The sequence below is a fragment of the Balearica regulorum genome, chromosome 2 (genome assembly GCF_011004875.1).
Source record: "Balearica regulorum gibbericeps isolate bBalReg1 chromosome 2, bBalReg1.pri, whole genome shotgun sequence".
Taxonomy (NCBI): Eukaryota; Metazoa; Chordata; class Aves; order Gruiformes; family Gruidae; genus Balearica; species Balearica regulorum.
In genome coordinates this window covers 110,426,132-110,451,753 of record NC_046185.1, presented here as the reverse complement: position 1 = coordinate 110,451,753, position 25,622 = coordinate 110,426,132, and the positions used below count along the sequence as shown (strand labels likewise).

At 42.6% G+C, this 25,622-nt stretch overlaps 1 protein-coding gene across 1 annotated transcript in view; it reads left to right on the top strand.

Moving 5' to 3' along the window:
• The window catches only part of VOPP1 (VOPP1 WW domain binding protein), a 68,977-nt gene extending 44,211 nt beyond the window's left edge, over positions 1 to 24,766 (top strand). Inside the window, exons 2-5 of the mRNA XM_075745306.1 lie at positions 2,765 to 2,823; positions 18,355 to 18,432; positions 20,261 to 20,397; positions 24,317 to 24,766. Coding sequence (XP_075601421.1) covers positions 2,765 to 2,823; positions 18,355 to 18,432; positions 20,261 to 20,397; positions 24,317 to 24,498 — 456 coding nt within the window. The 3' untranslated portion in view covers positions 24,499 to 24,766. The remainder of the gene's footprint in view (positions 1 to 2,764; positions 2,824 to 18,354; positions 18,433 to 20,260; positions 20,398 to 24,316) is intronic.
• The last annotated feature ends 856 nt before the right edge of the window (positions 24,767 to 25,622 follow it).

Here is a 25,622-nt window from a genome sequence, read left to right as displayed (position 1 = left end):
GATCTTGGCAAGAGACGGGTGATCATAGCCTGCTTCAGAAGATGAGTGCAGGATGGGAAAAACTAATCTGTGTCCTGACTAATCTGTTCATCTAGCTGGTACCTGAGTGCTAAAGAGGCTGAAATCCTTAGAGGCAAGGATATTCTTCTCTTATTCTTAGCAGTGAATTCCTGTGAGGTCTGCTAACCAGCAATGGAGGTGGTGGGTAGTGCTGCCTACTTTATGTTGGGGTTTACTGGCGTAAAGTTGCCATGGAGATAGGCAGGAGTTTTAACGGAGCAGGCACCACAGTGTTTGTCCTGTGTGTGTAAATCTGTTTGGCATGTTTCGGATTCTGCCGTGCCGCTCGTGTTTCAGGTCCACTTGCTTATTTGCCTGATTCCCATGTAGGAGAGCTGAGCAACTGCCATGCAGTATTCATAGTGCTGTGATATTAAAAAAGGGCAGAATGAATCGGGATTGGTACTTGCTGTTCCAGGGCCCATATAAAAGCAAAGTCTGGGCACCGAAGGATTGTTAGTGTAGGTATCTAAGCCCCGTAAGCTAGAAGAAACTGTTACTTGCAAAACTTTCCTAGGTTGGAGCCTTTCTTGTGACAGCATTAAGCATATTGGCTGTCTAAAACAGAATTGTTAAGAGGCAGAAACAGAAATCTTACAGCTTGGGAGATGTGGGAAGGAGGAATCTTCCAAACTCATTTTAGAACTTGTAAAGCAGATTAAAATATGGGGAGGAGGGTGAGCAGAATGAGTGCTGAATATAAATATCCCCTTTACACTTGTAAAGGGTACGCAGGCTCCACGTGCTCAAAAGCATTGCTGGGAAAACATCAATTAAAATCCTCAAGACTGACAAAGGCTCTAAGGCTGTTGAGGTAAACAGTGACTCATGTTGGTTGAGAAGCAGGAAGCAAAAACGTTTAATGGTGTATGCCTGAAGCTGGACTCTGGAATGAGGCTTCCCAAGGGGTCAACCTGCAGGCAGCGGGATTTTAGCCAGGCACTGCTGATCTGCAGCCTTCAAAGGCTAAGAGCCAAAGTGGTTTTCACTGGCTCAGCAGTGGACCTGCTGGGTCTACGATGCATATATGTTTGTGGAGTGTTACAGAGAGAAACTTGGCACGTTTCTAATTTTAGAGTAAGAAGAAACAGCAAACTGATGTAAAGATTCAGAAGGAAGGGTTACAGAGTTGAAAGCTTTGAAGGAAGAGGGGCAAAAGGGGGAAAAGGGCAAATGTGGAGATAGATCTAAACACCGCTTGCTCCAGCAGCAGCTATGGAGCCCACCTGGATATACTGCCTTGATCATGGCATTGATTTGAGGGGAATGAGGCTTCCGCTGTGTTTATCCCAAGGAGATTTCAACAGAAGCTAAAGCTTGTGCATCTTGAAGACTGGTGGAGCCTGTTGTATTAGAGGAAAGGCCTCATCACATGCATCAGAAGCGGCGGCGTCTCCTCCTCCTCTTCCTCCCCCCATCTCCTGTACCGCTCTTAACAATTTAATCCATAGCAGTTTGTCTTCATGGGCTGTAATTGATCTGTGATTTAGCTCATCAGATGCTCATTAAAGAGCTTGCAGCCTTTCTTATTCATGAGGCGTGAGAGTCGGGGATCTAAAAACACTTTGTCTTTGTCTTAACTGGACTCATTTAGTATTCTGGGATTCGGGAGGCTAATAAACTTATACAAGCTATTATTTAAAGGGGAGCTGCCAAGTGAACATGAAGGATGATCCAAGCACCACTGGTGTGCCAAGCACGCTCTGACATTGGGTATCAGGTGTGAGCAGCAGAGGGAATTGTTGCTAAAACCCCAGAAGATATTCCTTGTTGCTCTGTGGAGGGTGTCCCACAACACCCTGGCCACGTGTGATTGGATAACACAGCTTGCAGTGGAGCTCCTGGAGCTACATCTGCAATGAAGACAGCATTTTATGCTAGCGATGTCAGTGGGATATGCAGAAATATTTTGTGTGTTGTATATAGAATCTGGGCTTGACATCTGGTTTTATTTTTTAAGTGCTGCTATTGTTCTGAGCTGCCATCTGTACTCTGGCAGTGCCTGTAACGATGTGCGCTTCCCACGTTGCCTGCACACACGTGCTCAGAAACTGCCGGTCGCCATCCTTTAACAAGGATACACTGGCAATCTGCAAAAGAGAACAATACCCCTGGGCTGCAGAAAGCAGTTTCCTTTCCCCGGTGCTTTAATGAACGCTTGAGATATTTCCAGGCTGTAGGAAGAGGAGATGGGATGGATGTGTTCTCTGTTCAGCTCCTTTCCGAGCCTGGCTCCACATGCCAGAGGCTTCCAGAAAGATGACTAATTCCCTGCAATTATTGAATTTACTGTGTAGTCATATGCATAGTGCCATCAAACTGCTTATGCCTTGGAGGTCTCTTAAGTGACTAAAACCATGATGGGCTCTTCAGTTCTCTGGTCTTTTAAGACAACAGTTCTGCAAGGGAATATGTGCAGCTGGATCCTGTGCCTGCACCGAATGTACGGACTTTGTGAATCACGGGGAGCTGTGGGGCCCCGCAGACATCTCCCCCATGAGGGATCTGAACCCCGGCAGGGCACTCTGCCGTTCACATGAACTGACTTCCCAGTTGCTGCGTGTATCAGGATTGCAAAATCTTTGGGAATATAAACCTTTTCTAATTGCTCAAAGTCACAGTATTTATAAATACTCTATGCTTGTGTTTATAATTGTACATTGTCCTACGTAAATATTAATTCTATATTTTTCTTTCTTTGTAGTGTACAGAGGCCAAAAAGCATTGCTGGTATTTTGAAGGATTATATCCTACATATTATATGTAAGTAGTCATCATTTTCCTTTTTGTGTTTTCTAGTGCTCAGGAGAGATTCTGTAGGCTCTTAGAGTGTTGTTCTTTCACTAATTATATTTTTGCCATAACTTCTCTGAGACTTTTTCTCATTTAAAAATGAAGGTGCAGTAAACTTTCCTTTCCCTCCTTCCCAGTGTCCCATCTCTTTCCCTTTCTCCTTATTAAAAAAAGTGTACAGACTCGTTTTGCCACCCAATCCAGGCGACCTTTCCACTTGAAAATAAAATGCAAGATCTTAAACAGCTCTTATTTCAGAACGCTGAAAGGAAACATAAGTAGAGCCATGGGAGTACAGTTCTCCTTTTATTTTGAACAAGGGCAGGTAATCAGGCAGGATACCAAGAATGCCTTGAAAGTAAATTTGTCCCTGTTAATACTGTTGTTTAATTTAGGGAGTTGGGATGATTTGTTATCTGTGGCATAACTGTCCTTCTGATGAGTGGCATCTGTGTTCACATCAGGCTTGAGTATGAACCAAATGTCAATGACCTGTGGGTGCATGATTGAGGATCTCTCTGAATTGCAGTTTTCTGTTTTAAATTGCCTACAGCAACAGCACAAAGGCAGAGGAAATGTGTGGGTGGGAGGTATCTTCTGTGTGGATTTGAGGACAGAAAGGAGATAAATGTACTAAACTTTGTCCCTGGGTTATATAACTTTAAACACCTGTAAACAAGTTTGGGGAAAAAAAAAAAGTAGGGTGGAGGAGTAGGTAGCAGCAATAGGTCATCTGTTCCCTGAGCAAGCTTTTCCTTGTTGAAGGATTGGAAATTACTGTAATCCTTATGCTGCCCAAGAACTTTCCTCCCTTCTCTCCACCTCCACTTCATCTGCCAAAAACGGGAGAGAAACGCTACAGACAAAAAGCAGCCAGGAAGCCAGGCGAGAAAGCAAGCTCACTGAAATAATGAAACACTGTGCGATTTAATCATCTGCAATCCTGAGTATTAACTGCTTAGGAAGTGTTTGTGCCTAGAACTCACTGTCTTTTTTTTCAGGTGATTGAAATGTTGAGAATTACTCATAAATGGTTGGCCAGAACAGATGGGTGAATTTAAATAAGTTCATTTTCTTTGCATGCTAATAACAGGACTTTGGTTCCACCTACATTTTATTTTATTTTGCTGCAATGTGGGAAAGAAGCTGGGATGTTACAAAATTATGAAAATCCCACTGACATTCCCACGTGACATTCAGGTTGTTATTGGCGTTCTGTTTATGTTTCTGCCCACATGCTTTTGCAGCTCTCCCCTGGTAGCTACTTGGATATCAAGTGTTAGTTCAGACTCTTTGTGCCACAGGTGAATACATAGTCCTGCAAAAGCAAGGGGTACAAAGGGGAGGCTCACTCTCTGCAATAGATTTGATGCACACAAGGCTGCTTTCTAGTTGGTTTCCTTTTGGTGACTAGTTTACTGTCATCTTTGTGTGCTGAAATGGATTATCTTCTAGAAAAGCAGTGTGTTTATTTTCCAGTCCATCAAAGAGGCTAATTGGAATTGCACTTCATTGAAAGGAGGAAGGGTTGTGGTGTTGTTGGGTTATGGGTTGGTTTGGGAGATCTTTCAATGTGGAGCGAAAACCATTGTGTATTGACCATGTCAGGTCAATCAGAAGACTCTTACTAGTAGCTGTGTGTGGTTTTGGTAGTTACTGCAGCACCCTGTTATCAGAGTCAATGCATAAATGTGTTGCAATTGCCAGTCTCCTGGATGGTGTAAGTAAATGGAAAAAGGAAGGAGAAAGGGGTAGGATGTGTGCGCTCGGTGATCATTGCAATGGTGATGAGTGTCATGTTTGTGCTATTGTTGTTACTATGATTATGAGTTTAAGTGAGGAAGAAGAAACACTAAGGAAAGACGATAAGGATTTGGGGATGGTAAAGCTCAGCGGATAGATGATGTGTGACAAGTGAAGAAATGTGGAAGGGAGAGGAGAGAGGGCATTTGAGGGCATAGGAGCCCGGTAGGTTTAAAGTGGGCATGCATCAAAATAATAGGAAGGTCATTGATGTCTACAGTGCCTGAGGTTTTCTGCTTTGTAGCTTCTGCAATTTCAATTTATGTTGTCTAGGATCTCCAACTGCTTCCTACCTGTGCTGTCTTTTCACACCTGTATGATGGAGGAGAGGCATACCACCAATCTTAATATCTTAGGGTGAAGTCCCATTTGCTTTGGCACTTGTTTGACCCTTCACTGAGTTAATTCAAATTGCAAATACCACATGAAGTTGTTCATTTTAGTACATTTGAGTCAGTGTTGAATGGGTTGGTACGGTTTTTGGCAAACACTGGTGAAATGGGAAGAACGAGTATTCTGTATATTGTGGGGGAGGAGGTATGAATAGGATCTTATCCGTTAGCATATGGTTAGATGTTAAATCATCTGAAGGCATAACATGTAACTTTATCCTGAGAGTGTCTCCTCTGTGCAAATCTAGATCTGGGACGTACTGTAGTGAAACGGGTTTTATTTTATCTTACAATTTCTGGAACAACAGTCCATAAGAAGCAGATATATTTAGTCAAATGAGTTTGCAATAGATTCCATTCCCTTCTATCACTGGTTTTCTGACAGAAGTTTTTTCTACCCAGTTAACATATGTAGTCTGTCCTTTGGTCTTGACACTGTCTTTGGAGACTTACGAAACCCAGCAATGCAATCCTTTTTTAACGATTTTCCTGTGATTTCTGGCAGTATGTCATTTCTTGCTTGGAGATGCTTTGTATTATAATGAAAAGGTTGGCTTGTCAGCCTAGAAATACCAAGTCCTGTGTCTGTTCACAGATCTAGTGTGGCATGCTCAGACCAAGGCATCCCTGGACTGGCATGTCCATATGCCTTATCTCTTTTGGGTAGGCATGTCCTCCTAGAAGGTGCCTGCTTCTCTTTAAATTGCCCAGAGTAATAGAAATCCAAGGTGGACTGTCACATAAAATGGTTGTTTGCTTTTATCGGAAGTTTAAAGGCAAGATAGCTGAGTTAATCTTTCCTGTAAAGGCTCTACTTCAGCCATCCTAAGACAGAGATAAAAGTCTGTCTGCTAAGCAAGAGGAACATGGGATAAGAAATCAGTGTGCCAAAATAAATGTACTGGAAATTCAGCTAGATTGGGGGGTAAAACTTGCAGTGATATGACTGTTCTTCTTTTGGAGCTTAAGTTTCTTTAGTTTTTGATTCAATCTGTCTTCCAGTGTAATTATTTAAAAAAGAAAAAGCTTTTAGAGATGTTGCTCAAAAGGACAAAGGTTGGAGGTCTCGGTTACAGAAATAATGATACATCTCTCTGTCCAAGTAGTTAATGATATTAGTACCTCTTAAAAATTATTTTTCCAGTGGACATAATTGTTCTAGCTTTCATAGATCAGCAGTAAGCTTTAGTTTAATTTAAGCGTGTTTCTTCCAAATATAATTCCATTTCTTAAGGCTAGACTGAGGAATTGATCATTTTCCAAACTTTTTTACCTCTGTGTGAATCTGTTAAGATACAGCTTATTTCAGACCAGAAGCCATCATGGAAAGCTTGCCAGGAATTTAAGACATAAGTTTGTCTTCTACTGTTGATACAGAGAATTTCCAAGACTGCTGTTAACTTACTTCACTAACCAAACCAACCATGTCTTCGTGTCCTAGTTGTGTGAGTCACAAGATCTTGTCAGTTAGATAATTTTCTCCTGCTTCAGCAAAAGGTTTATTTGTGTGGCCTGGAAAAATAAACAAATATAAAGCAGAGAAAGGAATTGGTCATTGGAGTCTAATTCTTATCCTTTGGAAAAGCAGAGAGCCAAGTTATCCCTGACTTTGCTAAAAGAATTAGATCATACATCTCCCGGTGTGGATGCACAGAAAGCAGTTCAGAATTAGAGCTGTCCCAACAGATTTGGCTCTGATCCTCTACAAGGATCCTCATCCTCACTTAAATAAGCAAGCTCAGTCTTATTCTAGATGTGCCTGAAGTGCTGATGGTTGGTGGAAAAGACAGTCAAGATACTTCTCTTGGCAATAATGTGAATAATGACGGAGTGAATGCATTAGATGATTGTGAAATCACCTACTCTGTATGCAGATGCCAGCAGCACTTAAGATACTGCAGTTGTTTTTTTTCACTTCTGAATTGGGAATGAATAGTAGAGGGAAGGCTGCCTTACATTTTGATGATGAGGAGTAGTTTGATCAGACTGATTGTGAATGTCCCCCTCATTACTGGGTGAAATATGTTCCATGGTATGATGGACCAATCCCATACATCTTTTCTGTTTATTTTTCTTCCTGTTGTTAGCTACCATCACATCGGAGCTTTTAATGAGGTGATAAATTCCAGATGCTAGAACCTGCATGTTTCTAATCCTCTCCTTTCCAGGCTCTGTGGCATGTTTATAAAGCAGCACAAATGCTTTTGAGTATGAGTGGTAAGCACATGTCCACAGCAATAGAAATACCGTGGCTGATGTCACTGGATCAGTGAAGTAGTCACCCACAAGGAGGGGGTTGGCTGACTTAGAGGGAGAAAAGTTTTGATGCTATCCAGTATTGACTTAACATTATTTCAGCTCATCCTGTTGAATTATTGTGTATTGAATTTTTAATTTTTTTTTTCCAGAGAAGTAGTGAGGAAAAGAGAGTAATTGTGATTAGAGAATCAGAGAATAACTCAGGTGAGAAGGGTTCTCAGGAGACCTCCAGTCCAAACTCCTGCTCAGAGCAGGATCAGCCATGAGGTCAGACCACATTGCTCAGGGTTTTATCCAGTTGGGGCTTGCAGAAACTCTGAGGAAGGAGATGGCACAGCGTCTCTAGGCAACATGCTCTGATGTCTGGCTGTCCTTTTATGGTGGTTAAGATCCACATACCAAGTCAAAACATCTTTTTGTTTCAGTTTACATCCATCATCTGTTGTCCTTGCACCTTAAACCACTGAAAAGAGCCTGGCTCCATCTTCTCAGTGAACTCCTCCTGGGTACTGGCACATTGCTTTTGGGTCCCTCTGAAGCCTTTTCTTCCCTAGGCTGAACAAGCTCAAGTCCCTCAACCTGTCATCACAGGGCAAGTGCCGACTCTCTCAGTGGCCCTTTGCTGAGCTCGCTCCAGTCTATCAATTTCATTATTTTTATTGGGGGCACCAAAATCAAATGTATTTTAGATGTGATCCAACAAGTGCTCAGTGAAGGGTGATAGTTACTTCCCTTGATCTACTGGCTAGGCTTCTGTTCACACAGCCCAGATTGCTGTTGGCCTTTATTGCTGCCATGGCACATGTTTGGCTTGCTATCTACCATGACCCCTAGGGCCTCTTCATGAGAGCTGCTCCACAGCCTGCAAGGTGTTCCTTCCCACAGGCAAGACTTTGTGTTTGTCTTTATTCAATTTCATGAGGTTCCTATCAGGCCATTCCTGCAGCCAGTCTACATCTTTGAGTGGAAGCCCTGCCCTTGAGCTCCTTGACTAATCTCCACTTTGCTGCCATCTGCAAGCTTGGTGAGAGTACTCTGTCTCCAACTCCAGCGACACGCTTGTAGACAGGTCCAGACCTCTATAGTACTACTAGCGATTACTTCATACACACACAGGGAGAGTATGACCTGTTGACCACTGCCCTCTGAGCTCCACCATACAACCTGTTTGGTTTTGTGTGGTTTGTTTATTTTTTTAAGTCATCTAGTTGTCTGCCTGTCTAGACTGTAATATCTGAACTTCGGTATAACAATATTGTGGGAGACAGTGTGGAAAGCGTTGCTGAAGTCGAGGTAAATGACATCTGCTGCTCTCTGGCTTGTCCACAAATACCATTGTTTTACCCTAGAAGGCCCTCTGGTTGATCAGGCATGAGTTACCCTTGGTAAATCTATGCCAGCTGTTCCTGGTAATTTTCTTCTCCTTCATATGTGCAGAATTGTGTTTCAGGAGGACTTGCTCCTTGATTTTTTTTCCAACAACTGAAAGTCTACTGGCTTAGAGTTCTCCAGATCATCCTTTTGACATATTTTTGAAGATGGGTGCAACATTTGCCTTTTTCCAGTGGCTGGGGATCTCCCTTAGTGTCTGTGACTTCTCAAAGATGCTGAAAAGTGGTCTTGCTATGACATCGGCCAAATCCCTCTGTGCCCTTGGATGGAGCCCATCTGGTCGTATAGACTCGATATATAAATTCTTGTAAGTAATCTGTGACTTGATGCTCACCTACCTCTGGTAATTCCATCACCTTCTCCAACACTAACTGTAGGCACAGAGGCTTGGGAGATCTTGCTGGTGAGAAGTGAGTTGAAGGCATTGAGTACCTCAGCCTTACCTGTCTCCACTAAATCACCCAGCCCACTCACCAGAGGCTCTGCATTTCTCTTGTTTTTCCTTCCAGTGCTAGTGTAGTGGTAGAAGCTCTTCTTGCTGCACTTGGTGTCCCTTGCAAGTATCACTTGTAGGTGAGGTTTGGCTTTCCTAACATAACACCTACTTGTGTATGTGATGATTTCTAAACTCCTCCTTGGTAGCCTGTACCTGCTTCCACTTCCTGAATACTGACTCTGCATTGGAGCTCAGCAATGAGTTCTTCATCTAAGTATGTTTTGACTGTTTACTCCTGTGCTACTAGGTGAAAGACCTCCAGAAAGAAACATGGAAACTTGCTCTGGAAGAAAATGTTACTGTTGCTGCTGGCAAATATGAACAACAGAAGAAACATAGGGGAGTACCATCTTGTAACCTCTGCTAATTCTTGTCTGAAGCAGGACCGGAATTAATGTTAAAAGCATGTGTAAAGGGAAGTGTTATATTTTTACGCTAATATGTTTCTGGCATAGAAAGTAGTTTACTGCATACAGCAGACAGCTTGCACGTGTGCACATTGATGTTGATTAAATCTGTTTAATTTTTCATTTAGAATTAGTATAAGAACATTTATGTAAACCTAAAGAAGGAATGTTTGCTAATATTCTTCATGTTTAAAACATGTTCCTGCCCTACATGGGAACAGTTGATTCTTTTTCTTATTTTGGAGAAGAATGCTGATTGTATTCCGTTTGTGTTTTTTCATGGTTTCTGAAATAAATTTCTTGTGCATTTCCACACAATTCTCTTCCTTTGCAGATTAAATTTTATTGTATTGATCACACAGTTGTATTCATCTTGGTTTTGAATGTAAGCCCTTATATGCTTGGTGGTCAGTCTATAATAATAATTTTGGGCATTACCAAGAACCTGCAAATTGTTCCAGATGAAAACAATAAAAAAGTGTTTTTCTGTTGCTGTTATTCAGATAGGTTAGAGAGCACTTCTTCCATCAATGTGTGTACAAGAGGCTGGGAAACCCCCCCTTCTAGGCACAGGGCATGCTGCATGATGGGAGCTACTTTCTGTGTTCCACATCCTGTTATGTTTACTGCTTTTAATTAAGTTGACTTTCCTGATGATATACTTAGCCTTCCCATTGCAATTACAGCTACATGAAGTGTCAGCAGGTGTGTGCTTAGGGCAGTAATCTAGCTGTTGATTTATTCTTCCATTTGATTTGAAGCCAGCATGGAGGAGGAGGAGAGGGGAGGCAGTGTAATAGTTTTGCATGCTTCCAGGCTCCTTGAATGGCTGGCACCGTACAGAAACGGAGACCTGGATTCAGGCCAGGGCCACCGATTTACCAGCAAAGCAGCTCCAGGAAGAGCCTGTTTGCATATGTAGTTCAATGCAAGAATGTAAGTGCACAGTTTGTATTGTGAAGGAAGACAGCAGTAATTATCAGACCATCTGTATATAACGGCAACAAAAACCCACCACCATTGCTCAGTCCTGTGTGGCCTTAAACAATAAGGTTACAAACCATCACAACTGGCTTCAATAGTCTATGCTCTTAAGGTGTGGTATGTTTCATGCTTCAAATAAGGGGCTAGATTCCCTTGATGTCAATGGATTCGCTGAGGTTGTAGTCCTCACTGCTGTAATCACCCAGGAACTAGATGCCTTGCCACACACTTGAATTTGCGTCGATGGATCGGTTGTACAGTGCACAACCTAGGGAGAATTAGGCTACCAAATTAACAATCCATTCAACTTGCTAGGAGTGAGTCCTGAGGAGGGAAGAGTGATTTAATATCTCAGCCTTCACAGGCAATCAAGCAGGTGAGTGACCTAATTTGAAGCTCTGAATGATTTTGGAGTTGGAGGCTGACCAGGTGTAGGCAGCTTATTGTGAGGAAGGAGAGGAGGCAGTCTTTGTCTTCCAGTGCAGTACTCCTCTGAAACCAGACTCTCCTCTGGCTGAGGTGGAGCAGGGAACCCAGTCCACCTGTCATTTCCAGGGGATACAATAACCACAGTTGTGGCTTATCATGAGTTTTTCCTGTTGGGGCTGTTTAACTTGAAATATTCATCAGAGCATTAACTCTTCCATTTCATAGGCAAGAACCCTAATGTGAGGCTGATAAAAAAAAATTTCTTCTGGCTGCCTGTCAGTGGGACAGGAAGGTTTGTACCTGGTTTGAGCTCCAATGGACTGCATCAAGGAGCACTTGACCCCAAAGTCGTCTTGAAGCTCCTAACCCTTTCTGGGTAGGGAGAACCTGAACTGAAATTTTGAAAGACTTGGTGGCACCTAACTGTTGGCCATTAGTACCTATGTCCTTCTCTGTGTTTGATCCTGTGGTAGCTTGGAGAAGAAGAAAGATTTGTTGTGCGTTAGTATGTTAAATTCAGGCAGATTGCAAATTCGTGGACACCCATCGCCCCCTGCCAGCAGATTGCTTACAATCTCCCAAAGCAGTGATTAGATGCAATAGGACACTGGGAGCAGCTTGAGATATGAAGAACTAATTGTGTTTACTAAGGGTCCCGATGATTAACTAGAAGTCCTCATTCCTCTTGGTATGTGAAATTTTCACTTCCACCTCTGGAAAATTAAAACTGCTATCATACAGATAATCTATGTCTTACTTTTTGCCAGAGCCTTAAACCAGGCTGTTTCTCTGCTTTGTTCTGCTAAAGAAAGGCCTGCAGCCTGTGTTTGAAAAATAGCTATTTAAGGTGCTGTATACTGCCACTGGACAAAGCCCAAACCCCAGCGATTCTTGCTAGGTTCTGCCACAGGAGAAGCAGAGATTTCCAGATGGATGTGTGCTGGCTGGAAAACCATGTGGTGAGATTTGCTGTCTTTAGAGTCAACAATGAGAGTACCTCTGTAGAGTGGCTTTCCTCTTGGGGTCTGAGAAGAGAGGTACGGTGATATGGCAAGCCCTTGGGTAGCTGAAGGTTTGTAGAAGGGTTGGTTTGATAGGAGCAGCTGAGCAAATACTTCTCATCCCATCAGAAGTAGGGAAAGATTTACCATATTCTGCTTAGGTCTTGCACAGAGACAGTGTTTATAGGCTCTTCACCTAAAGAATAATTGAGAAATAATCCCTTTTTCAGCTGTTCCCTTCTCTTATTTTTCATGTCTCTGAGGGACAGGAGCTAAGTATCTCATCTCATTGTAGGAGATTTTAGTTGTGTCAAAGCAGACAGGAATCTAATCTGAGCAAATACTGATTCTGTCTCTGTTGTTTCTACCCTGTAGAAAAAAATGACCTGACATCCCCTTTCCTTCTTCTTGCCTTATGTTTTCTTATGTAGTTAAGGGCTGAGTGATTTATCAAGTACCTGGGTAACTATATCTCTAGTGCTCTCCTGGGTACCAGCGACAGTGTTTTACTCTTAAGTACAGCTGTTCTACGGAGATCACGGCTGCGTTCATCTATGAAGCAATTGTATTTGTTATATATATTATTATATATTTGCCAAAATCAGACCTATGTTTTACAAGGCACTGTTGCTGCATGCGCTGGGAGAGCACCTTTGCTATGTATAAGAAAAGAAGAGAAACACTTTTGGGTGCTGACAACCTGTGACTGCAGGTAACTCTGGTGGAGTTGTGTCCCTCCTGAAAATTAGGCCACATAGGCAGACATGCTAGCTCCAAGACCAAGGCTGGAAAGCAGATGTTGCCTATAACTCTGCTCCATCAGCCAAAGATCTTGCCTGTGTTACTGCTCCTCAGGCATCTAGCTGAATGCCAGTGGAGGGATGTGGCCTTTGCGTTGCAGCATCTTTTTGGAGAGAGATTAAACCACTTTGGGACTCCAGAGTGCAGAACTGGATTCTGTGTTTTGATTTCCATGTTCAGTGGGCTGCTGTAGCAAAATGGATTACTTGGGATAACATCTCCACCATGCTTGTAGCATTAAGCTCCTCCACGTGTCTGGTGGTCTTCCCCATGTGTGCAGTCAATAACCTGGGTCTTTCCTTACATAGCAGGACAGCTGATGGCTTTGCTGTGAAAACTGCTTTTTATTGAAAGATGGAAATGCACATACAGAATAGTCTGAAATGGATTAATCAATGGTGAAGTAAACTTGGTAGAAAAATAACTCCTCTTTCAGTTACTTGGTACACCTTCTATTGATCCTATTCCTCATCCTTCAGGTCGAATTCTGAGTCTTGTGGCAGCGTAGTCCTGTTTAGCTCAGTGGCATTATTCCTCATTGATCGCACAGCCAAGACTCTGAGCTTCATCAGAATTGTTTCTGCTAGTCGTTTTGTGGTGGTTGCCTGCTTTGGTTTTGTTTCACGGCTTGTTTGATTGTTCTCTGTTCAGCATCACTGTATCCTGGCAGCTGAGTTCCAAGCAGATTAAATTATTTTTTTAATTTTTTTTTAAACTTTTTTGTTCTAGAACAAGTAACTACATATGCAGACTTCAGCTATCTGCCTTCACTTGTTTAACAGTAGCAGACCTGAGCCTTTTGACTTTGAGGGCTCAGCGCTGAGTCTGCCTGGAGGTGACTCAGTCTCAATGGTCCATCCCTTCCGGTTCTTGTGAGCACCTGTAGTTCTCCTTCTGGTGTTTTGCCTATGCCAGTATTAGGACCACAGCTGGGACTTCCTTAGCTTCATCTGATGCTACTAGCCAGTCCCCCAAAATCTTTCTCTTCTGTTCTTAGTTTTGATCTGTTGCTACACCCTCCTTTACTTAACTTCCCTGCTCCCTTTGGTTTTCTTACATTTAAAAACCTGACAGTGTTTCTTGTATTCCAGTGAAACCCAGTTTGCTTCATAGACCTTACGTACATGCAGCAATCGTTTAACCTCTCACGGGTGTGCAGCCTTTTTTGGAATTAAAGTCATGCTTGTCTATAGGACACTGGTTAGAAATCATGAAGTTTACTGTAACTGGCTGTTGTGGGGGTTTTGTGGTTTTCTTTCACCCTCCCATCCTCTGTCCCTGTGTCTACAGTAGGGTTTCTGACACTACATGTGGACTGACAATCTATGCTTTGCTTTTCTCTTTCAAAAGACATTGCTTATCAAGCATCTTAAATGTTAAATCAGGTTTTGGCACATATGATGCAAACAATCTAGAGAAGAAATCTAAGAACACTACAGCCTGCATTTCAAAGGGATGGTGCTGATGTCGAATACCCATAGTGGGTGAGGACAGGAAGTGGTGTCAGACTGCTGTGGCCATACAGTCTGCTGAAGACTGAAATCCTTGCTTTACCCCTTTAAATTCTCCAGTTTTCAGCAAGTGCCAATCAGGGAATTATTTTTAGATGCAGTTCTTTGCTGTGGCAGCTCTGCTGAGAAGGGACTTGTTCAGCTGTGTAAATGCAGGTATAAATGGAAAACAGCTTCTGGACCATTTCATTGAGCATTATTATCTGCAGAACACATGCAAGTGCAGGGTTTGTTTGTGGGGTTTGGGTCATACCATATACCCTTAAGTGAAACGTCGTGCCTTGCTTGTCCATCAGGGAAAGAAGTTCAATGTCATGATTTAATTGCGAACCCATACAAAAACCTTGTTGCTGTGATCTGACATGCAGTGTAATTTTGATCTGTGACACAGCAGTTCCTTGGTGTGCTAGCAGTACAAGTCATTGGACATGCAGATGCATTCATTTCACTCTACTGAATTATAAATGAAAAGATGTACCTTCTAAATCATAAATCACATGACAGTTTTCAAAAGGGAGACTGTATTGCTTGGCGAAGTTGCAGATTAGCAAAGTAACTGATGGATCATGTCTTACCCTATGTAACGGGTTAAATTTTGATCTATGAAACAAGCATTGCCCTAGGGAAGTGCAGTTCTCACGATCATTGTTGATGTGTGAAAAAAGGAAATTGGCTTTAGAAAAGTCTTCTGTAGGAGATGCGCTCGGTCTAGTTCAGATCGATACTAAGGCTCGTTCTTCAGCTGGCACTAGGCACAAGCAGTCCTTCCTCATTAAGCAAAGCCAAAGCACCAGTGTAATTTAAAGAATATGCATATCAATTCAATAAATATATGTGTGCGTGCTTAATTTTTTTTTTCTGAACCAGGGTCTTAATTCTGCTGGGATTTGTTGTCAGGCAATAAGAGATAGTACCTCAAAGACCGATTATGCTTAAGCTTGTGTGTTACTCCATTAATAAACTGATTTTATTGACGCTTTTTGCCTGCTAATAAATATGGCTTTTGTAAGTAAGTTAATTTCTTGTAATTGGGGTCAATGTTGGCAGAAGTTGTGTTGTTTTTTCATAGCACATTGAATGAAGGACAAGAGATCAAAGCTTCCACAGTACCCTGACAGCAGCATCGGCAAATGAGCCATTTGTTCCTCCAGTCTTTTTTGGCACTGCTGGGGAATACAAACAGCAGGTTGTTATCATAGTATCATCCTTGATTCCAGGCTCCTACATACGGATACCTGTGTCCATACCCGCAGGCACACACTTGTTTGGTTTTATGGGTAAAAAGTGAAAGGGTTACTAGTGTCAGATCTCAAAGGGATTTCCCTCTGAATTACGATACAGGTTTAGCTTTGCAGATCCACCCAGCAAATGCAGTGCTTAGCCTTTGATGAGTTGCCTCGGAAAGCTTACTGGCTTTTGTAAAATGGAGCTTCTCGAAACACAGCCAAAGTGAGAGACTCCTCCATCCTTTGCATCATCATTTTCAGCCATTTGAAAGCACAATCACCCATGTAGGAAACAAAACTTCTCTTTGATGGCCTGTTTGTTTGCCATTCAGTGGTCTCAGGAGCTTCATAAACATTCAGCAGTTGAGCCTTTCTGTCTTCCAGCTGGTACTTTAGTCCTCTTTTGCAGGAAGAAAAGCTAAGTCACTGAGACTTTAAAAACAGTGCTGACTTGTAGACTAGACAATTTAGAGATTAAAAATAAAAAATAAATTCAGGTACTATAGTCCTCATACAGATGCTGGTTTAATTTTGGTGGTTTGATTGACCATAATTATATATTTTAAAATAGCCTTTTCCCATCTCTTCTGGCTCTAGAGAAAACAGAATAGGCGAGGCAAGGTTGGGCACAGGGGAGGCATACGTGCAGCTACCCTGGGCTCTCTGGTTTAGTTTAACTTTTAGTACAAGTTCAGCTCTTGGGGCTTGATCTGGAAAGTGGCTTTGGAGCCAGAGCCCTGCCAGGCACATCCATTCCCTGTCCTACTTGTGGTCAGGTATAGGTGTCTGGGCTGACAGAGCTAGCATGTGGAGGCTTAGATAAAGACTGCTTACATCCCTAAAATCCTTTTCTTTTTTTGGCCTTAATTGCCTCAAGAAGGGCATCTACATTTATGGGCTCTGTTTCCTCTCTGCTTTTCTGGCTCGACAAGCCTTAAAAAGGCCTTGCTGTGCAGCATCAGCAAAAGGGGCAAGTGCGGATGAGGTGCTCCAACCAAAAGTGTGTTGAAGAGCAAAAAGGCTACCGTGATCCTTGGTTTAACAGAAGGCAGCAGCTGCTACCCAATTTCATAAGGGGCCTGATCTTGTCCATTATTTAATATATGTCTTGAAAGCTCCCATTGGGTTGATCCACCTGGGGAGTATAGAGGAATGCTTAATTCTTGGTCCCGATCCGGCTGAAGGTAATGCTGACTTGGTAACTGTTGCTGTAGCTTTGTGATATCTGGTAGCTTTGAGTATGAGCAGTTGTTAGGGTCCTGGCAAGCTTTGAAGAAGAATGGTTGGAGATTGGGTCACTTTCAGGTTCAGGGATGGCAAAGTGGGTGTTTTCTCTTTTGGCATGAGCAGCTTACTCTGCTTGAGTCTCAGACTGGGTGCCTGAGTATATTAATAGAACTTGCCATGCTGATCATGTCAGATCCTCTAGCTTGCTTAAATAAATCCTGCCTGCTTGTCATCAGAAGAGCATGCAACTGTTTTCACTTGCAAAACAATTGATTCTGTATCCATAGAGCATCCCCCTCTGGCCCCAGTTTGAGGCCGAAGCCTATGTGACTTGATGTATTTTGTGAGTGGAGGCTTGTTAATCGAACGTGTAAATGTGTAATTGTACAATTATCTAATTGATTTTTTTTTTTAGCTTTGTGTAGAAATATGGGAGCACAGTCATGCAGTTGGGCAAATGTTCCAAAACCAGATGCGTAATTAAATCAGTACATTGAGCATACAGATGTGAATCATTAAAAAGATTGATCCAGTTGTGGTAACCTCCTCTTTTCTTTTGATCTGCGGATATGCTAATAGGAATTTGTTCACCCGAGTCTGTCATATACCGTAGTTTCTGCATTACCTTTGTCATTTTTCCTACTAAATACATGGAGTGTTTCATTGCTGTGGGAAATGGCAGTTACCATAGAAATTGTTCAGAGGATGCTGAATGTATGTGCTGGCTTTTAGTGGAGTTGTACCTTGTACTTAGAGTGGTTGGTGCTGTAATACCTTTATAATGGTTCTATTTTATATTAAATATTATGGGTTTTTTTTTTAGGGGAAAGCCTGTTAAATTATGTTAGTGGTTGGCAGTTGCAGTCCAGTGCAACTTCTGAGAAGCAAAAAATGCCATTAAATTTGCAAATAATGGTATGCTTGAAGTTTTCTCTGCACTCGATGGTTTCTCTGTTTGGAACCTGCTGATGTGCAAAGAGTGAGTGATCTGGCAGTTTTGACCTTGCAATTCTTGTTTGATGGAGTGAATAAAACCCCAAATGACTCATGTTTGAGGTTTGCAGTGTTCATTTACTGTGAAAGTAAACACAGTAGTACTGCTTTTCTTTATAATGTGTCCTTTTATATAGAATTAAACACTACGTTCACTCTTTTTGAGGTGGCTTTAAAAGAAGCATCTAGGAAGGTAGTTTTGATAACACGCAAAAAAGTTCCTGAATAGCGATAGAGCTGTGCCCTGGATGTGTACATGCGATTGACAGCTTAATCCAGCCAAGGGTAGTCTGTTCTTATCCATAGGCCCACAGAATGGTTTGGGTTGGAAGGGACATTTAAAGATCATCTAGTTCAACCCCCCTGCCATGGGCAGGGACACCTTTCACTAGATCAGGTTGCTCAAAGCCCCATCCAGCCTGGCCTTCAACACTTCCAGGAGGCTTTGCCTCCCAGGCTCATGGCAATGTTGTAAATGATGCCGCGAGCAGGGGTGCAAACGGTGTCAGATTTGAGGATGCCATTTTAACCTGAGTGACAACCGTTCTCCTAACGCCCTTTTCTCTTTATTTCTCTACAGATGTCGCTCCTACGAGGATTGCTGTGGTTCAAGATGCTGTGTAAGAGCTCTCTCTATCCAGCGACTATGGTATTTTTGGTAGGTCAGAGCATCTGGAAATTTTACATTTGTCTTATTCTTGTCTTGTTCGTAGGACTTGAATGAGGGTATTCCCAGCCCTAGTAGGTACAAGTATGCAGTAATGTATATGTGTACACATAAATGCAAGAACTTTGGGGTTTTGCTTATATTTGCTTGTAAAATCCTCCTGATGTAGTAAGAAAACACTGAAAAAGGAGGTTACTCATGTCGGATTGACCTTTCCTGCTTCTGCATCCTATTGGTCTGTACAGGCAGCAGTCTCACTTTTATCCAAAATTGCTGAATTCCTTATGCCAAGCAGCAGTGTTTGTCCAGTTTTGTTGGGCACTCAGTTTTAAAAGAGGATTGTATAAGGAGGATTGTGCATTTAGGCAGGGTTTAAGACAGTCTTGCCTGCTGAATTGAGGCTTCAATTAAACTGACTTCAATTATGACTGTGGGGATTTCAGTGGAGATGACAGTAAGGGAAAAGAAGGCAGAAAGATTTGAGCTTGTGAAACCAGCAGCTCAGTAATCTGGATAAAGCTTAAACTAATCACTGTCATGTGCATAATGAAAAAATAAGGTAAATTATTTTTGGACAGGAATTTAAGAAAGCACCTGAATAAAATCTTATTACGGTAGAGGGAAAGCAAAAGCTCTCCTAGGAAACCTGATTTCAGGCATTTTTATGTAGAATTTGAAGACTGCTTAAAAAAAAGTCTTCAAAATTGAAGCGAATAAACACTGAAAACCAGAAGCCTGATATATACTATAATACAGAGATTTCCCGAAGCCGACTGTGAGATTTCAGTGTACAATCCTTACTGATATAACTGAAGAGCTCTGCATTTCAATCCCTGGGGTGACGTCGTAAATCTCTGTTTTTCTGTTCAGAACAAATCCTTTGCAGGAACACTGCCAAAAGGGAATGTATTAATATTGGCTCAGGGAAACAAGATCTCCTTCTGGTCTCGTTTCCACCGCAGAAACAAAAGGAGAAATTGTCCCTTTGCATTAAATACCTCTTGCCGCCATGCAGTGTCGCACTCTTCTTCTCGGGCACCTGGGAATGCTCCAGAGGAGATTAGCATGGTATGTAGGCTTGCCTATGGCCAATTTCAGTGGCCTCTGGCCAACTTCCATCCTTCCAAAACAGCACAGTTGTCATTGTCTTCCAGTAAAGGGCCCTGAAATGAGGTGGCAATTAATGGCAGAAGAACCATTTGGGTTTACAGGAGCTTGCAACAGTCACTAGCGTGTCTGATAACTAATCAAGGAAACACAGTGAAAGCCACTGTCTGAAGAACAAAATCTTCTGATGTGCTCTTACCGCATATGCCTGTTCCCACAGCACCACGGCAAGGGAATGATGGAGACGGTTTGGTCAGGTCAGAAAAGGAGCTGAGAGGAGCAGCATTGAAGCAAAATTATGTCCTTTTCCTTGAGAATGTATATCCCATCTAGGATGCACAAAGCAAAGCTTGTCATCTTCCGTGCTGAATGCTTCAGTCTTCTGGCTTGAGCTTGAAGCCAGCTACCGTATTTCCCATGGGGGACAAAGTTAGTGTTGAATAATTTAAGAACATCTAATAATCTAATTATTATTAGAATAATTATCTAGAATACTAATTGCTAAAGATGTCTGTATTATATCCATAAATGCCCCAAGATATGGCTATCTGAAATGACATGGGCCTGCTCTTAAGAGCCTATTTAAGAAACCCCAGTAAAGCTCACAGGGTGAAGATTGCTAGATGATACTCTGTTTCTCTCAACGAATGGTCTGGGTTTGAGAGTTGCCTGAATGCGGGTGGGTTTTGACTTCCCTCTTCTCTTTGCCTAGGTTCCTTTTGATGATGGGAGTTTTGTTCTGTTGCGGAGCTGGTTTCTTTATCCGAAGGCGAATGTATCCTCCTCCACTAGTAGAAGAACCTACTTTTAACGTGTCTTACACCAGACAACCAGTCAACACTGCGTCAGGTCAGAGACTGCTCATTAAACAAGTTTCACTAATTTCTTGCATTTGCTAAGGCATTTAAAAAAGGTGGGTTTGGGGGTTTTATTTGGTTGGTTTTTGGAAACTGTGGGATTTGGACAAGGAATTGCACTTGCACTAAACTGTGCAGCCACCTCCTGTGATGAGTGAAGTCTTCTGCCTTCCAAACAACGTAATTCAGCAGCAGCAGTGTTTCTGAAATCCAGGGTGACAGGACTTTCAGTTCCATTCCATTGTGGTTCCTGATACCTTTACAGCTGTGTGTCCATGCATGGAAGGAGGATAGCAAGTTCTCACTTTGCAGTGCTGACAAAATTATAGGTATCCGAAATGAACAGTGACACGAAGGAAGAGTTTTAAATACAATTGGTACCATTTGGCAGAGGTGAAGGAAAGGCTAACATTTTTCTTCTATGGACTGGCTATCTTACAAGTCTTCTCTTTTTGATGAGCCTGTGCGCTGGGCTACAGTTTTTTTCTGCAGCAGTGGTCTTTCTCCCCTTGTCAGTCTGCTCGCTGGTCAGGAAAGGCCGTGAGCATCAGGAGGATCTACTTAGCGATGGCTCCTCTGGCAATACTGCACTCTAACTTTCCTATTTCTTCCCCTCTGGCTGTTATATAGACCCAGTTGGGAGAATTCAGCAAAATAAGAGTCACCTGTAAGCAGAAGATGTTTGTGCCTTATGGGAGCAGTTTGAATCCAGCTGTCTCTAGTTGGAAGACCTTCTGCAGTACTGAGATTATATCTGAGTGCACACTCAGGTGCTTGCCTTCTCCCTGCCTCAGCAAGGCCAAACTGAGACATTTTTAACCACTGTCCAGATTGCATAAGCCGGTGCTAACTTGTGCCTGTGAAAGCACACACATACGTGCATGCAGGCGTGCTTGGTACACTGACACTTCCTGCCAGGCTGTCATTTTGCCGCACATTGTATTAAAGCTGAAGCCAGAGGATAATTACGTTTTCTGACAACTTTTTCAGAACTGCCAATTTGATTTTCTTTCATAGTGGCTTGGAAGTGGAAATACAACTGAATATTTTCTATTGAGAAGGGAGATCTCTGAAAACTTGCTGCCTCAAACCTCTTTATCAAAATCCATCTTCTGAAACACTACATCTCTGCAGTATTGTGGCTGCATCAAGACAGCCTCCTTAGAAAAGTGTCCTAAACCCCTTTCTAGCTAGCTGTGACTACGAGCATTGTGCAGAGAGGCAGCATTCAGGCTCTCTGCCCTGTTGTGCTGGCTGTTGCACGCCCACGTGCCTTGTGCAGACTTTGGAAATGCTCTTTCTTGTACCCTTAAGCAAGTACCTACCCATAGACATACATTTCCCCACTCTCTGTCACAGGGCTAAATGGATAAAAAGATGTTACATTCACAACTAACATTTTATTCACCCTTTTTTTTTCTAAATCCTAAAAGGTTTTTTTAGGGCTTCCATTCTGCATCTGTTTTTATGCTTGACTGAACAAACATTTCCACAGAGAGTATTTATTTTTCAACAGTGGGGAGGGAGCCAAACTAACTAAACTGTATTTTTAAGCCTGAAAAATAACCTCAAGATTATGTGAACAGGGAGTGCCTTGGGCTGGATTGGTGAATACCAGATTTAATTTTAGAGCAAGGTTTTAGTTTTTCATGGAATGCAAACTGTGGGCAAATATAAGCGCAAGCCCTTTGACAACCTGCTTAGGCTACCTGCTTCCAGAGTGTTATTACTATTTCTTAAAAACTCTGGGCTCTGAGCTAACCCCACCAATTTATTTTTTTTCTACTTTTTCTATTATTCTAGGAATATTCAACAGCAAAAGCAATGGGAATTAGTAGTCAACTAAGTTCTCATTTTCCTCTACTTCCTCTTCCAGATTTGGTGGCAGTAGCCAGCTCATGGTTGAGGTGGAGCCCTTGAAATGTGGCTCCTTGCCCATCTCCCTCCTTCTTTGTAGAGATAACGGCAGCATCTTCTGCCATCGCAGCAGCAGCCTGGAGGTGGGAGTGCTTTTTCTGTGGGCCTGACTGGGCAAATGGATTGAACACCTCACCTACAAGCAGCAGTTTGCAGACCTGGAGGTGTCTTTCACTTTAGGGCTGGCCTCCATAGCCCCAAACTGGCAGTTCAGGTGCTAGAAGAAGGGTCCCTTTGTAGATACTTAACAAATACTTACTGAGTTGATAATCAAGTGTTGTTTTCTGTTGTGTTTAATGAACTGAAAAAATATCTCAAAAGATTGGTGTCCACACTTGCCCCCCCTCAATCAATAATAATACATGGAAGTTTTAATGAAAACAGTTATTTTCCTAAAGAGCAAGCTGCAGTGAGCTGCCTCAACCTCTCCCATTTCCCCATGTGGATGGAAGTTGCAGAAATGCAGAGCTGGGCAGGATTTAACTTTCAAACAAAAATGCTTAAGAAAAAGGCTACAGAAAAGGATATTAGCCCAAACTTTGGAGAGGTAGGACTTGGCTCCTGTTCCCAGCCTGGCTGTCCTGCAGCCACGTGCTGATGCTATAGGTGGAAGCAGAATGAGGGCTTCTTGTCACCGTTGCAAAGGAAGAGAGGCTGCAGAGCAGCCCTCTTCGTTCGGACAGGCAAAAGGAAAAGTTATTGTGGTGGTGCATTAAAATTACTGTGCTAAGAAGGAAATAGCTGTGTTCCTGGTCTGCTTTCTGTCCTCTTTGCTCCCGAGTGTCCAAAGCAAGCTCCCTAGGCAGACACCCCAGGCGCTGGGACAGTTTGCTCCCCAGTGCCTTATGGCTCGACCCATCTGATTTAGTATTGTAAGGACACATTTTTGGGTTTGGTATGTAGCTCCTTCCTGAATGCTTGCAGTACTAAAGGGTACTTAAAGCTTCAGGAAGCCTGTATTCCTTCTGTGGCAATAGTGAGTCCTAGTGTTACTAAGTCATGGAAGACTAATGATTGAGTGGAAAATTTGTGAGAGGCTGTGTCATTATAAGAAAAACAGACTGACATCAAGAGAAGAAAACCTGTTGCTCAGCCATGATTTTTTTTTTCCAGTCCAGTCTTCTTTAGAGACAAAGAGAAGAAAACTAATTTACATATTCCAATAGAGACTGTCTGTGACTTTAATTGCTGGAATTGCATTAAGTCATCTTCCAACACTCACTGTGATATCTGACGAGGGTTACATGCCACCTTTGTTATTCCTCATGGCAGCAGTCTCTGTTACTCATCAAGTGTCATGGCTAAGGAATTTTGCATTTGATCATACGTTTCCTTTCCTCGTCCCTGCAGGCTCCAATATTGTTTCTTAAATCTAATCTGTGCAAAGCGATCTTGTCCCATTGTGTTAGCCAGCCATAATTGGCTTCAACTTGGGTTTTTGCCTCATACATGTTTACTCCTTAGCTGTATCGTGCCTTGAAGGGAGATTACCTATTTAAGATGCACTCTGGCGTACAGGCAGATCCAGTACACCACAAAATAATCTGTGAAGTCCTTTTGTAAGACTTGACACCTGAGTCAGGGCTGCAGTGGAAACGCCTTTGTCCATCTAGGATTCCACACCTCTCCTTTCTGCAGGCATGACAGATTTTCTGTCTGGGGAACTGAGCAGGGCTCATTGTTTTCCCATTCAAATGGTAGTCACTTGGGGCAATGGTGCGCTTTGTTTCACTAAATGATTTCTATTGCATGCAAAATTGAAACTTTTTGGTGAAATCTCAAGAAGTGAATGTAGTCCTGCAAGCCTGGGTTTTCTCTGGAACAGCAGAAAGGTGTCTCATTGTCTTTGCTCTGATGAAAGACCTGAAGACAGGTGTCTCTGTCTTTGCACTTTGAGAAAACTTGTCCAAGTGTGCAGAGTATAGGCCCTGGAAGAGCATGACCTTATGCTGCTGCCATTGTTGATACCTTTTCTCTCCTTTTCTTTCTTTCAGGGTCACAACAACCTGGAGTGCCGTATTACACAGATCCAGGTGGACCTGTGATGAATCCCATGGCTATGGCTTTCCATGTCCAGCCCAATTCCCCACAAGGAAATCCGGTTTATCCGCCGCCGCCTTCCTACTGCAACACGCCACCTCCCCCTTATGAGCAGGTGGTGAAATCCTCCACGTGAGGACTCTCTGGCTCTCTGACCTGACTGTCTGAGAAGAAGGTGCCATTGCAAAAATGACCGAGATGGAGGGCATCTGCCCATTCGAACACTTGCTAGTTCTCCAAGTCCTCTCTCCCTTCCTTCCCTGCACCTTTCCTCATTAAAATTACTTGCAAAGGGGTGATTTTTAAATATTTTTTTTTTAGTAGAAGTGGATTTTTTCTTTGTCTTCAAAATAAGAGAAGTTGTCTTTGTAATGCTTTTAATGGAAACCTATATTTAAAACCTGTATGTCTTTCTCTTTATTTATTGTTTGTTTCAATCATGGGTTTAATTGCCTTGTGGCAGGCTACTGATATGCAACCCCAGAGTGATGTGCACTCTCGTAAAACCCCATGGCAGAAATGCCCTCATCTAAGGGAAATGACAGAGAAAGAGGGCAGAAGTAGAAGAGGGAGGGCAATGCTTTTACCAGAAATGGTGGCCACCATATTTTCCATTACGTTTTTCTTGTGAAACTTGGTTCTGGTGCACAACAGAGAGATGCTGTGATAGAAGCCCATGAGTGATGGGAGCACCGGTGTTGGTCGAGTCGTGGCAGGGGCTTTGCCAAGTGCCCTAGAAAAGAGGGATTCATTACTTTAAATGATGCATCTAAAAGCAAATCACCAGGACTTGAGTGTTTCTTGGCCAGCACCTGGACTCTGCCTGTGTGATCGGCATCCTGGCTCCCCTTGTTTTGTCAGCACTGAGATCATATGAAACAGCTGATGACCTAAATGTTGGTAGTGAGAGGGAGGTGTTATAATCTCAGAGCTATACACACACACAACCTTGTGCTTGTTCCTCTTGACAGAACAGTTAGAAACTCTGAAATACGTAGGTAAGTTTTCTTCCCTAAATTGGAAAATAACTACAGTAAGAAAGAATAGGAGCACACTTCCAAGTTTGGTCCCTTTGAAACTGATGAGAGTTTTGTCCCTGAGAAACAGTAGCTTTCATTGTGGTCTTACTGCTGCCATGAAGAGTACTGAGTAGAGCTGTCGCCTCCAGGTGACAGATCTGTAAAACTGCTCTCTTCTGTAGGCCAGACAAATAAATAACTTTTGGGGCTGGTGTGTAAGAGGAGTTCCTTGGCCTGATGT